The sequence below is a fragment of the Nerophis ophidion genome, linkage group LG03, assembly GCF_033978795.1.
Source record: "Nerophis ophidion isolate RoL-2023_Sa linkage group LG03, RoL_Noph_v1.0, whole genome shotgun sequence".
In the NCBI taxonomy this organism is placed as follows: Eukaryota; Metazoa; Chordata; class Actinopteri; order Syngnathiformes; family Syngnathidae; genus Nerophis; species Nerophis ophidion.
This window is the reverse complement of record NC_084613.1, coordinates 11,776,734-11,790,890: the sequence shown is the minus strand read 5'-3', so window position 1 is coordinate 11,790,890 and position 14,157 is coordinate 11,776,734. Positions and strand designations below refer to the sequence as shown.

Below are 14,157 nucleotides of genomic sequence, written 5' to 3'. Positions count from 1 at the left end.
AACTCATGGTCCAATATGTCCCTTTTGACATTTTGGGTTGCCGACCCCTGGTTTAGGGCAAAATACACAGAACTTGCGCAAACACTTCGAAGTGACTGAACTGGCTAAATAACAGGCTTTTCATTCTACTGTGATTGCTTAACGTGGTTAGATATGGTCAAAATATCGAGGCGTAGTAGTCAGTTTGGTGAAAGACCTGCAGACGAGCTCTACATGGCAACAAGGCAAAACTCATCGGGGAGACAACCACTCTGACAACAATCGCTATCATTCTAGCAAAAAAATAAATAAATAAATATTGCGCTCGGTCCGACGCTGCCAGGCTTGTTACTGTGCTGTGCAACATCCCCTGGAGGACTTTAAAGATGCCGTCTATATGCTGTGATGACTTCTCCATGGCTGTGTAGCAGCAGAGGAATTTCAGGGTGCAGATTGGACCACTCCTCCCTCTCTCTCTCTCCTTCTCTCTCTCTCTCTCTCTCTACTCCAGTCCTCGCTGGTGAGAGAAAAAAAAAGGGGGAGGGTGGTCTTGCAGCAGACGGAAAGGGAACGGGACTTTATTGAGGAGTATCGCTGCAACGGAGAGAGAAGAGGGGGGAGGACATAAGCATCGCCTTGCGGATGGTTGCAACGAGGAAGAGAGCGGGGTCGGGGGTGGAACGCAGAATACCGCGCCGAAGCCACCAGCCACTTTCCGCTTCTTTGTTTAACTTGTTGATGCGGCGTTATCGCGCGGGTTTGCGCCTGCAGCAGCGGCGGATGGGAGGCGACATGGCAAGTGGTCTCCAGCGAGGATTTGATTAAAGTCCCCGGTGAGGCAGCCTTATCAAAGGTGGGTGGGTTTTTTTTCCCCCCCTTCGGCTCGGAGAGCGGATATCAGTTTGCCGCAAAGTGATTGGCGGTGCGCGGGGATTGGAATGCGTCTAAATTGTCACCGGGTTCCCTTGAGCCGGCAAGCCTGTCCTCATCCCCCGTAGACCGACTAAACCCCCCCGCCGGGGGCTGTTGCACTGAGATAACCGGAGCGCGACTTCTTCCAGGTCAGCATGGCAGCAGGTGTGGCGGCGTGGCTCCCCTTCGCCCGCGCGGCGGCCATCGGCTGGATGCCCGTGGCCAGCACCCCCATGCCCGTCCCGCCGCAGGACAAGCGCAAAGCCCAGGACGGCCTCATCATCCTCAACGTGAGCGGCACCCGCTTCCAGACGTGGCGGACCACGCTGGAGCGCTACCCGGACACTCTGCTGGGGAGCACCGAGAAGGACTTCTTCTTCCACGAGGAGAGCAACGAGTACTTCTTCGACCGCGACCCGGACATCTTTCGGAACATCCTGAATTTCTACCGCACCGGGAAACTACACTACCCGCGCCAGGAGTGCATCTCGGCCTACGACGAGGAGCTGGCCTTTTTCGGGATCATCCCAGAGATCATCGGGGACTGCTGCTACGAGGAGTACAAGGACCGGCGGCGCGAGAACGCCGAGCGGCTCCAGGACGACGAGGAGATGGACATGACCAACGAAGCGACGCCGGTCAACCTGACGGCGCGGGAGTACCTGTGGCGCGCCTTCGAGAACCCGCACACCAGCACCCTGGCGCTGGTCTTCTACTACGTCACCGGCTTCTTCATCGCCATCTCCGTCATGGCCAACGTGGTGGAGACGGTGCCGTGCGGGATGCTGCCCAACAGATCCAAGGAGGTCTCCTGCGGGGACCGCTACGCGCTGGCCTTCTTCTGCCTGGACACGGCGTGCGTCATGATCTTCACGGTCGAGTACCTCCTCCGCCTCATCGCGGCGCCCAGCAGGTACAGGTTCATGAAGAGCGTCATGTCGGTCATCGACGTGGTGGCCATCATGCCTTACTACATCGGCCTGGTCATGACCGACAACGACCAGGTCAGCGGCGCCTTCGTCACGCTGCGCGTCTTCCGGGTCTTCCGGATTTTCAAGTTCTCCCGGCACTCGGCGGGCCTGCGCATCCTGGGCTACACGCTCAAGAGCTGCGCGTCTGAGCTGGGATTCCTGCTCTTCTCGCTCACCATGGCCATCATCATCTTCGCCACCGTCATGTTCTACGCGGAGAAGGGCTCCGCGGCCAGCAAGTTCACCAGCATCCCGGCAGCCTTTTGGTACACCATCGTCACCATGACAACGCTGGGGTAAGTCAACCGAGCCCTTTGACTGGCGACGACGTCAAAGCGAGACGATCCCGCGGTGCCTCGTGGCTTTCAAGGCTTACTGAAATGAGATTTTCTTATTCAAACGGGGGTAGCAGGTCCATTCTAAGTGTCATACTTTAGATTAGATCAGATTAGATAGTACTTTATTTATTCCTTCAGGAGAGTTCCTTCAGGAAAATTCAAATTTTCAGCAAAATCCCATTCAAGATCAGACACACAATACAGGGAGATAGAACAGGATCGCTGACGGGTCTGCCGGCCTCCAGCAACCCTTACAAAAAAGGTGAGATACAGGTCAACAAGTGGGGGGAATGGGAAAAAAATATAGAAGATTAAAATAAAATAAAATATAATAAATAAACCAGTCTAAGCCTGGGCCCTGGAGAGGGGGTCGAGACTGAGGCCAAAGGAAAAAAACAACAACAGCAACGAACTCTGAGAATTCATTGATAAAGTCCGAATAGGGCCCTGGGGGGCGGTAGATAACAGCCAGGTGTGGAGGCAGCGGTGTGACAGACCTCATAGTAAGCACCTCAAACGATTTAAATTTATTATTTATGTTAGGACTAAGGTTAAAGTTTTCGTTGTATATTAGTGCGAACCCCCCACCCCTTTTAAGAGGACGGGCAATATGCGTATGTGTAAAGTTAGGAGGACATGCCTCGTTTAGCGCAAAAAAGTCGTTTGGTTTAAGCCAGGTTTCGCTGAGACCGATGACGTTAAGATTGTTGTCTCTGATGATATCATTAACTAACAACGTTTTGGGAGACAATGATCTTATGTTTAAAAAACCTATATTATAGGTAGTGGGCTGTTTTAGGGAATTTTTGATCAAATTATCCGTAGTAGCAATATTAATAATGTTGTGTTTATTATGCCCAGTGCATTTAGTATAATTACGACCATATCTAGGAATTGATACGACGGGAATTTTCCGATTGTTTGTTTGTTGCTTTGATAAACTGCACGCATCATAGTTAGCCACCTCAGTAACGGGAATTTTCTGATTGTTTGTTTGTTGCTTTGATAAACTGCATGCATCATAGTTAGCCACCTCAGTAAAAGACATGTCCAACTCTGAAACACTCAAAGCAGAAAAAACTTGTTCTAATTTATCTGACTCCTTACCCAGACCAGTAGTCTCGCATCTTCCGTTTAAATCCGGTTTCAGGATGGAGGTAAGTGGTGTTCTGTGGGGATTAGCCTCCTGCTTTGTTTTTAGCCCTGCTCGGCATCCGCGTTTCCGATCACACCGCTGGCGTCTGCTCCGTAGACGGCCCCCGCTGCGTTGGATCCGCTTTGGACTGGACTCTTGCGACTGTGTTGGATCCATTATAGATTGAACTTTCATAGTATCATGTTAGACCCGCTCGACATCCATTGCTTTCCTCCTCTCCAAGGTTCTCATAGTCATCATTGTCACCGACGTCGCACTGGGTGTGAATTTTTCCTTGCCCTTATGTGGGCCTACCGAGGATGTGGTAGTGGTTTGTGCAGCCCTTTGAGACACTAGTGATTTAGGGCTATATAAGTAAACATTGATTGATTGATGATTGAACTCATAGCCATAGTACACGCATGTACGAGGGAAACATCAAACATCAAAGAAGACAAAGGACATTAAAGACATTAAAGCAGCAGATACAACCAGCCACTTCTACATACAGCTATGAATAAAAACTAAAAGAAACATATACACCATGGTGGCATCTGCGGTGTTCCACGCCATCGTCCGTTGGGGTGGAGGGAGCATGGCCAGAGACAGGAGCAGACCCAACAAAGCAAGCAAGAGAGCCGACTCCACTCTCGGCCGCCAACCAACTCTCGGCCGGCGTCCAGTCCGCATGGACGAGCGAGGATACGTCCAAGGAGACCGATCATTTCGCGATATTGCCATATATTTGCTGAAAGGATTTAGTAGAGAACATCGACGATAAAGTTTGTAACTTTTGATCGCTAACAGGAAGTCGCAGACGACGACGTCACATGTCACATCCTCACATTGTTGTTGATGGGAGCCTCCAACAAAAAGAGCTATTCGGACCGAGAAAACAACAATTTCTCCATTAATTTGAGCGAGGATGAAAGATTTGTGTTTGAGGATATTGATAGCGACGGACTAGAAAAAAAAAAAAACGCGATTGCATTGGGACGGATTCAGATGTTTTTAGACACATTTACTAGGATAATTCTGGAAAATCCCTTATCTTTCTATTGTGTTGCTAGTGTTTTAGTGAGTTTAATACAGTGGTTCTTAACCTTTTTGGAAGTACCGAACCCCACCAGGAGAAGTTTTAATGTGCTGTTAGAATAATCACGTACGTATATTATCACACAACTTTAGTGTGCTTAAAGTCCGTTGCCATAGTTATTAGCTATTGTGCTCAAGCTGCATTTTTTCTATCTGTGCAAGGACAAAACCTATTGTCTGAGGGGTGGCCTCCGCCGCAGATGTTGTATTTGTTTTAGCCCGCTAACAGCCAAGAACTTCAAGGACCTCAACTAAGATAAGATGACAGCAAGCAGACGCAGTCGAAACAAGGAAATCACAAGGCCCCCAGCACATTCCGTCACATATTGTGCGTACTGGAGCTGCTTTGCATAATATATGTGACCACTCCTTTTGGAGACGGCCTCAGTGATGTTGACTATGGAACTCCTGAATAAATGGAGGATTGCGGGAGCTGAACCTTAGAGCGTATGGCGAGACTGTGACTAAGTGTGCAGTTCCAAACGTTCTCCTCATGGGCTAAATTGAACTCTGTCTCTGCATGGTTCCTTGCTTCTTTGTCTGAATAATAGATGGCATCAGTGTTTGAACCTGACATTTACCTGATGAGTCGGGTGTGTTTTGAACTCCGCTGAACCCCTGAGCCCGACTCACCGAACCCCTAGGGTTCGATCAAACCCAAGTTAAGAACCATTGGTTTAGTAGTACCTGATAGTCGGAGGGGTGTGTTTACGGGTGTCTTGAAGCCAGTGTCTGATGGAAGTCGATGGCAGCTGTATGGACGGCACAAGCTCAGCTGATCTCCGGTAAGTGGCGACTTTTTACCACCATTTTCTCACCGAAAACTGCCGGTTAACATTTGGTCGGGATCCATGTTCGCTTGACTGCTGTGATCAATAATAAAATTTCACCTCCGGGAATTTTAAACAAGGAATCACTGTGTGTTTGTGTGGCTAAAGGTTAAAGCTTCCCAACTCCATCTTTCTACTTTGACTTCTCCATTATTAATTTAACAAATTGTAAAAGATTCAGCAACACAGATGTCCAAAATACTGTGTGATTATGCGATTAAAGCAGACAACTTTTAGCTGTGTGTGTGCGCAGCACTAATATTTCCTAACAGTCCGTGACGTCACGCGTACACGTCATCATTCCGTGACGTTTTCAACAAGAAACTATTCAGTAGGATTTAAGGTCCAAGCTTACATCACACTCAAATTTTTACTATGAATGGGATAAATGTCCCTAAAAACAGGGAATTCTAGGAAATCGTGGAATTTTTTTTTAGAAGTTGAAGGAGAGCACACAATTCCTGAAGAGTCTGAATATTTTGAAGTTCAAACGGTTTAAAACAGATGAAAAAATTAGGAGTTGTGAAATTTTTATAAATGTCCCATTCATTTTAATGAGAATTTCATAAACAAGTGGGAATTCTGGGAAAAGAGAGATTGTTTTTTTTTAAATGATGAAACACTTAAATGTTCTGAATGAGTTGAAATGGTCGGTGTTGGGATTTTTCAAATCAGTCGTGACTTGTTGAAGTTAATTGAGAAATGGTATTAAGGAATTCCTGGAATTTCAAGGAAAACCGAAATTTGGTTTGGAACGCGGGAATGTGTTAGTTTGAATGTCCAGGATGAGTGGAATGTGTTGGTGTTGGAATGGTTTGAATAAGTTGAAAAATGTGGGAATTGTGCCACTTGGAAAAAATGTCCCATTCATTTCAATGGGAACTTCCTGGAAATTTGGGAATTTTGCAAAAAGCGGGATTTATTTTTTTAAACGATTGTCCTGAATGAGCTGAATTGGTCGGCGTTGGAATTGTTAAAATCGGTCAAGAAGTGTTGAATTAGTAACAGTTTTTGTTTTTTGTCCTGAATATGAGTGTTTTGACTTTGGAACGGTTGAAATCGGTTGAAACATGTGGGATTGGTGGAAGTTTGAAAAATGAGAAATAATATTACGGAATTCCTGGAATTTGTAGGAAAACCGAAATTTGGTATGGAACTTGGGAAAGTATTGGTTTCAATGTCCAGGAAGAGTTGAATATGTTTATGTTGGAATGGTTTGAAAAGGTTCAAAAGTGTGGAAATTGTGCAACTTGGAAATGTGTCCCATTCATTTCAATGGGAAATTCCTGGAAATTTGGGAATTGTGGGAAAAGCGGGATTTATTTTTTTTGAATGAATGTCCTGAATGAGCTGAATTGGTTGGCGTTGGGATTGTTTAAATCGGTCAAGAAATGTTGAATTAGTAACAGTTTTAATTGAGAAATTCCTGGAATTGTTCAAGTTTTTTAGTTCCTTAACCAACTGAATATTTTGATGGTAAAATGTTTGAAATTGGTTGAAAAATGTGGAAATGGTGGAAGTTTGAAAAATGTCCGGATCATTTTGAATGGGATAAATGTCCCTAAAAACAGGGAATTCTAGGAAATCCTGGAATTTTTTTTTTTTAATGTTGAAGGAGAGCACACATTTCCTGAAGAAGCTGAAAATTTTGAAGTTCAAACGGTTTAAAACAGATGAAAAAATTAGGAGTTGTGGAATTTTTTTTATAAATGTCCCGTTCATTTCAAGGGGAATTTCATAAACAAGTGGGAATTCCGGGAAAAGAGGGAATTTTTTGGGAAAATGGTGAAACACTTAAATGTTCTGAATGAGTTGAAGTAGTCGGTGTTGGAATTTTTCAAATCGGTCGTGACATGTTGAAGTTAATTGAGAAATGGTATTAAGGAATTCCTGGAATTTCAAGGAAAACCGAAATTTGGTTTGGAATGTGGGAATGTGTTAGTTTGAATGTCCAGGATGAGTGGAATTTTTTTTATGTTGGAATGGTTTGAATAGGTTGAAAAATGTGGCAATTGTGCAACTTGGAATTGTGTCCCATTAATTTTAATGGGAAATTCCTGGAATTTTGAGAAACGTGGGATTTTGGTTTTTAAATGATTAGGAGCATGATTGTCCTGAATGAACTGAATTGGTTGGCGTTGGAATTGTTTAAATTGGTCAAGAAATGTCTAATTAGTAGCAGTTGGAAATTGAGAAATTCCTGGAGTTTTTCGAGTTCCTGAACCTATTTGTTTTTGTCCTGAATATGCGGAGTGTTTTGACAGTAGAACGGTTGAAATCAGTTGAAAAATGTGGGGATGGTGGAAGTTTGAAAAATGGTCAGTTCATTTTATAATGTCGTAAATCTCCCTAAAAACTGGGAATTCAATGATATCCTGGAACTTTTTTTAAGAATTGTTGAAGGAGAGCTCAAAATTCCTGAACAGACTGACTATTTTTGAAGTTGAAACGGCGTAAATGAGATGAAAAATGTAGGAGTTGTGGAATTTTTTAAAATGTCCCATTCATTTCAGTGGGAATTTCATTAACAATTGGGAATTCCAGGAAAAGAGGGATTTTTTTTAAAAATGGTGAAACACTTGAATGTTCTGAATGAGTTGAAGTGGTCGGTGTTGGAATTTTTCAAATCGGTCGAGACATGTTGAAGTAGTAACAACTTAGTTAAATGTGCACCGTGAACTCCATTGTAAAAATGTGAATTTCTACATTTGTTGTTTGTTTTATTTTATTTCATGCTTATTAAAGTATATTTGAAAGTTGTAAAGTCTATTTTATGAGCTTTTGAACTGTTGAAACTGGTTTTAACTTTTTAACTGTTTTCAACTTTTAACTTAGCCTTTGATCTAACAAATTGCTCTTAAGATCATTTGTATCTATGTGCATATATTTATTTATATATATGTATATATATATATATATATATATATATATATACACAATATATACGCACACACACACACACACACACACACACATTACAAAATGAGCTAACGTTACGCTAAAAGCTAATTAGCCTTCACCTCAAGCCAGAACTGCGAGCCAGCTGAGCTGCAGTTTAAGTTTGTAGAAGGTCAACGGGATCATAGTGATGTTACCAGTAGTTGACTGGGAGGTGTTTATTATCATTTGGGGAGAGTACGCGGCCTTATGCTAACCTGCTAAACACCTATCTGCTCGACGCTGAAGCATTTACTACATGCGCTCTGAATACACACTGCTTATTGGCTCTTACCGCTATATATGTAACCAATCACATGGTTGTGTGGGTGGGACAATGCTGGGGGCTGAGACAGAGGCAGTCTAAAACAAACACAAAAAAAAAATCACGGATTTCCTATAATTTCTACTTCTTTAATTTTCCCCATTCAAAATGAATTGTCCATTTTTCAAAGTGCCACAATTCCCACACTTTTCAACCAATTCAAGCTATTCTACCTGGAAATTCCCCAAAAATGTATTCGAAGTTTAAAAAAATTCCAGGATTTTTCCAGAATTCCTGGTTTTTTAAAGCCCTATTTCCACCCTTTATTCTGGCGACTACTCCTCCCACATTTTTCAGCCCATTTCCACCGTCGAAACGATCCTCTTAATAAGGACACAAAAACAGAAATGTATTTTGAACTGGAAAAATTCACCTTTTCTCAATTCAACATGTTACTACTTCAACATTTCTCGACCGATTTCAAAAATTCCAACACCAACTATTTAGACCATTCAAGTTTTTTACCATTTTTTTTTTTCAAAATTCCAGATTTTCCCGAAATTCCTTAAAACCATTTTCTACTTCAACATTTCTTGCCCGATTTGTATAATTCCAACACCAACCAATTCAGCTCATTCATGGTCCTAAATATATATTTTTTTAAATATCACTTTTTTCAAAATGCCCAATTTTCCAGGAAATTCCCATTGAAATGAATGGGACATGTTCCCAAGTTGCACAATTCCCACATTTTTCATCTGATTCGAACTGTTCTATTTTCAAAATATTCACCCGGTTTAAAAAGTGTGTGCTCTACTTCAAAAATTCTAAAAAAAAAATTTTTTTAATTGTATTTATTTTTTTCATTTTCCACATTCAAAATGATTTGTCCATTTTCCAAACTGCCACAATTCCCACATTTTTCAACTGATTCAAACTATTCCACCTTCAACACCTTAATCATTTTTTTGTAAAAAATCCCGCTTTTCTCAAAATTCCCAAATTTCCTGGAAGTTCCCATTGAAATGAATGGGACATGTTCCCAAGTTGCACAATTTCCACATTTTTCATCTGATTCAAACTGTTCCAACTTCAAAATATTCACCCTGTTTAAGAATTGTGTGCTCTACTTCAACAATTCTAAAAAAATGTTTCCGGGATTCCCTTTTTTTATTTTTATTTTATTTTTTTCATTTTCCACATTCAAAATGATTTGTCCATTTTTCAAACTGCCACAATTCCGACATTTTTCAACCGATTCAAACTATTCCACCTTCAACACCTTAATCATTTTTTGTAAAAATCCCGCTTTTCTCAAAATTCCAAAATTTCCAGGAAGTTCCCATTGAAATGAATGGGACATGTTTCAAAGTTGCACAATTCCCACATTTTTCATCTGATTCAAATTGTTCCAACTTCAAAATATTCACCCTGTTTAAGAAGTGTGTGCTCTACTTTAACAATTCTAAAAAATGTATTTTTTATTTGTATTTTTTTCATTTTGCACATTCAAAATGATTTGTCCATTTTTCAAACTGCCACAATTCCCACATTTTTCATCTGATTCAAACTGTTCCAACTTCAAAATATTCACCCTGTTTAATAATTGTGTGCTCTACTTTAACAATTCTAAAAAATGTATTTTTTATTTGTATTTTTTTCATTTTGCACATTCAAAATGATTTGTCCATTTTTCAAACTGCCACAATTCCCACATTTTTCATCTGATTCAAACTGTTCCCACTTCAAAATATTCACCCTGTTTAATAATTGTGTGCTCTACTGCAACAATTCTAAAAAATGTTTCCGGGATTTCCTTTTTTTATTTTATTTAATTTATTTAATTTTTCTCATTCAAAATGATTTGTCCACTTTTCAAACTGCCACAATTCCCACATTTTTCAACCGATTCAAACTGTTCCCACTTCAAAATATTCACCCTGTTTAATAATTGTGTGCTCTACTGCAACAATTCTAAAAAATGTTTCCGGGATTTCCTTTTTTTATTTTATTTAATTTATTTAATTTTTCTCATTCAAAATGATTTGTCCACTTTTCAAACTGCCACAATTCCCACATTTTTCAACCGATTCAAACTATTCCACCTTCAACACATACACACTCTTAATCCTTTTTTTCTTTTTTTTTTTAAGTCCCGCTTTTCTGAAAAATCCCCAAATTTCCAGAAAGTTCCCATTGAAATGAATGGGAAATGTTCCCAAGTTGCACAATTGCCACATTTTTCATCTGATTCAAACTGTCCCAACTTCAAAATATTCACCCTGTTTAAGAATTGTGTGCTCTACTTCAAAAATTCTAAAAAATGTATTTTTTTTTTTTTTTTTTTTTTCATTTTCCACATTCCAAAATTATTTGTCCATTTTTCAAACTGCCACAATTCCCACTTTTTTCATCTGATTCAAACTGTTCCAACTTCAAAATATTCACACTGTTTAATAATTGTGTGCTCTACTTCAACAATTCTAAAAAAAAATCCGGGATTTCCTTTTTTTATTTTATTAAATTTTTTTCATTTTCCTCATTCAAAATGATTTGTCCACTTTTCAAACTGCCACAATTCCCACATTTTTCAACTGATTCAAACTATTCCACCTTCAACACCTTAATCATTTTTTGGTAAAAATCCCACTTTTCTCAAAAATTCCCAAATTTCCAGGAAGTTCCCATTGAAATGAATGGGACATGTTTCCGGGTTGCACAATTTCACATTTTTCATCTGATTCAAACTGTTCCAACTTCAAAATATTCACCCTGTTTAAGAATTGTGTGGTCTACTTCAACAATTCTAAAAAAAATCTTTTTTCATTTTCCACATTCAAAATGATTTGTCCATTTTTCAAACTGCCACAATTCCCACATTTTTCAACCGTTTCAAACTATTCCACCTTCAACACCGTAATCATTTTTTGTAAAAATCCCGCTTTTCTCAAAATTCCCAAATTTCCAGGAAGTTCCCATTGAAATGAATGGGACGTGTTTCAAAGTTGCACAATTCCCACATTTTTCATCTGATTCAAACTGTTCCAACTTCAAAATATTCACTCTGTTTAAGAATTGTGTGCTCTACTTCAACAATTCTAAAAAATATATTTTAATTGTATTTATTTTTTTCATTTTGCACATTCAAAATGTTTTGTCCATTTTTCAAACTGCCACAATTCCCACATTTTTCAACCGATTCAAACTATTCCACCTTCAACACTTTAATCTTTTTTTTTTTAAATCCCGCTTTTCTCAAAATTCCCAAATTTCCAGGAAGTTCCCATTGAAATGAATGGGACATGTTCCCAAGTTGCACAATTCCCACATTTTTCATCTGATTCAAACTGTTCCAACTTCAAAATATTCACCCTGTTTAAGAATTGTGTGTTCTACTTCAACAATTATAAAAAAATATTTTTTCATTTTCCACATTCAAAATGATTTGTCCATTTTTCAAACTGCCACAATTCCCACATTTTTCAACCGATTCAAACTATTCCACCTTCAACACCTTAATTATTTTTTGTAAAAATCCCGCTTTTCTCAAAAATTCCCAAATTTCCAGGAAGTTCCCATTGAAATGAATGGGAAATGTTCCCAAGTTGCACAATTCCCACATTTTTCATCTGATTCAAACTGTTCCAACTTCAAAATATTCACCCTGTTTAAGAATTGTGTGCTCTACTTCAACAATTCTAAAAAATGTCTTTTTTATTTGGATTTTTTTCATTTTCCACATTCAAAATGATTGGTCCATTTTTCAAACTGCCACAATTCCCACATTTTTCATGTGATTCAATCTGTTCCAACTTCAAAATATTCACCCGGTTTAATAATTGTGTGCTCTACTTCAACAATTCTAAAAAAATGTTTCCGGGATTTCCTTTTCTTATTTTATTAATTTTTTAAAATTTTCCTCATACAAAATGATTTGTCCACTTTTCAAACTGCCACAATTCCCACATTTTTCAACCAATTCAAACTATTCCACCTTCAACACCTTAATCATTTTTTGTAAAAATCCCGCTTTTCTCAAAATTCCCAAATTTCCAGGAAGTTCCCATTGAAATGAATGGGACATGTTTCTAAATTGCACAATTCCCACATTTTTCATCTGATTCAAACTGTTCCAACTTCAAAATATTCACCCTGTTTAAGAATTGTGTTCTCTACTTCAACAATTCTAAAAAAAAATCTTTTTTTTTTCATTTCCCACATTCAAAATGATTTGTCCATTTTTCAAACTGCCACAATCCCCACATTTTTCAACTGATTCAAACTATTCCACCTTCAACACCTTAATAATTTTTTTGTAAAAATCCCGCTTTTCTCAAAAATTCCCAAATTTCCAGGAAGTTCCCATTGAAATGAATGGGACATATTTCAAAGTTGCACAATTTCCACATTTTTCATCTGATTCAAACTGTTCCAATTTCAAAATATTCGCCCTGTTTAAGAATTGTGTTCTCTACTTCAACAATTCTAAAAAAAGTCTTTTTTTTTTTCATTTCCCACATTCAAAATGATTTGTCCATTTTTCAAACTGCCACAATTCCCACATTTTTCAACCGATTCAAACTATTCCACCTTCAACACCTTAATTATTTTTTGTAAAAATCCCGCTTTTCTCAAAAATTCCCAAATTTCCAGGAAGTTCCCATTGAAATGAATGGGACATGTTTCTAAATTGCACAATTCCCACATTTTTCATCTGATTCAAACTGTTCCAACTTCAAAATATTCACCCTGTTTAAGAATTGTGTGCTCTACTTCAACAATTCTAAAAAAGAATATTTTTAATTGTATTTATTTTTTTCATTTCCCACATTCAAAATGATTTGTCCATTTTTCAAACTGCCACAATTCCCACATTTTTCAACCGATTCAAACTATTCCACCTTCAACACCTCAATCTTTTTTTTTATATTTAAATCCCTCTTTTCTCAAAGATTCCCAAATTTCCAGGAAGTTCCCATTGAAATGAATGGGACATGTTTCAAAGTTGCACAATTCCCACATTTTTCATCTGATACAAACTGTTCCAACTTCAAAATATTCACCCTGTTTAAGAATTGTGTGCTCTACTTCAACAATTCTAAAAAAGAATATTTTTAATTGTATTTATTTTTTTCATTTCCCACATTCAAAATGATTTGTCCATTTTTCAAACTGCCACAATCCCCACATTTTTCAACCGATTCAAACTATTCCACCTTCAACACCTTAATTATTTTTTGTAAAAATCCCGCTTTTCTCAAAAATTCCCAAATTTCCAGGAAGTTCCCATTGAAATGAATGGGAAATGTTCCCAAGTTGCACAATTCCCACATTTTTCATCTGATTCAAACTGTTCCAACTTCAAAATATTCACCCTGTTTAAGAATTGTGTGCTCTACTTCAACAATTCTAAAAAATGTCTTTTTTATTTGGATTTTTTTCATTTTCCACATTCAAAATGATTGGTCCATTTTTCAAACTGCCACAATTCCCACATTTTTCATGTGATTCAATCTGTTCCAACTTCAAAATATTCACCCGGTTTAATAATTGTGTGCTCTACTTCAACAATTCTAAAAAATGTTTCCGGGATTTCCTTTTCTTATTTTATTAATTTTTTAAAATTTTCCTCATTCAAAATGATTCGTCCACTTTTCAAACTGCCACAATTCCCACATTTTTCAACCAATTCAAA

At 38.9% G+C, this 14,157-nt stretch overlaps 1 protein-coding gene across 1 annotated transcript in view; it reads left to right on the top strand.

The window, feature by feature from the left end:
* The first annotated feature begins 590 nt into the window (after positions 1–590).
* Positions 591–14,157, top strand: part of LOC133549119 (potassium voltage-gated channel subfamily D member 2-like) — a 270,419-nt gene continuing 256,852 nt past the window's right edge. Inside the window, exon 1 of the mRNA XM_061894257.1 lies at positions 591–2,158. Coding sequence (XP_061750241.1) covers positions 1,047–2,158 — 1,112 coding nt within the window. The 5' untranslated portion in view covers positions 591–1,046. The remainder of the gene's footprint in view (positions 2,159–14,157) is intronic.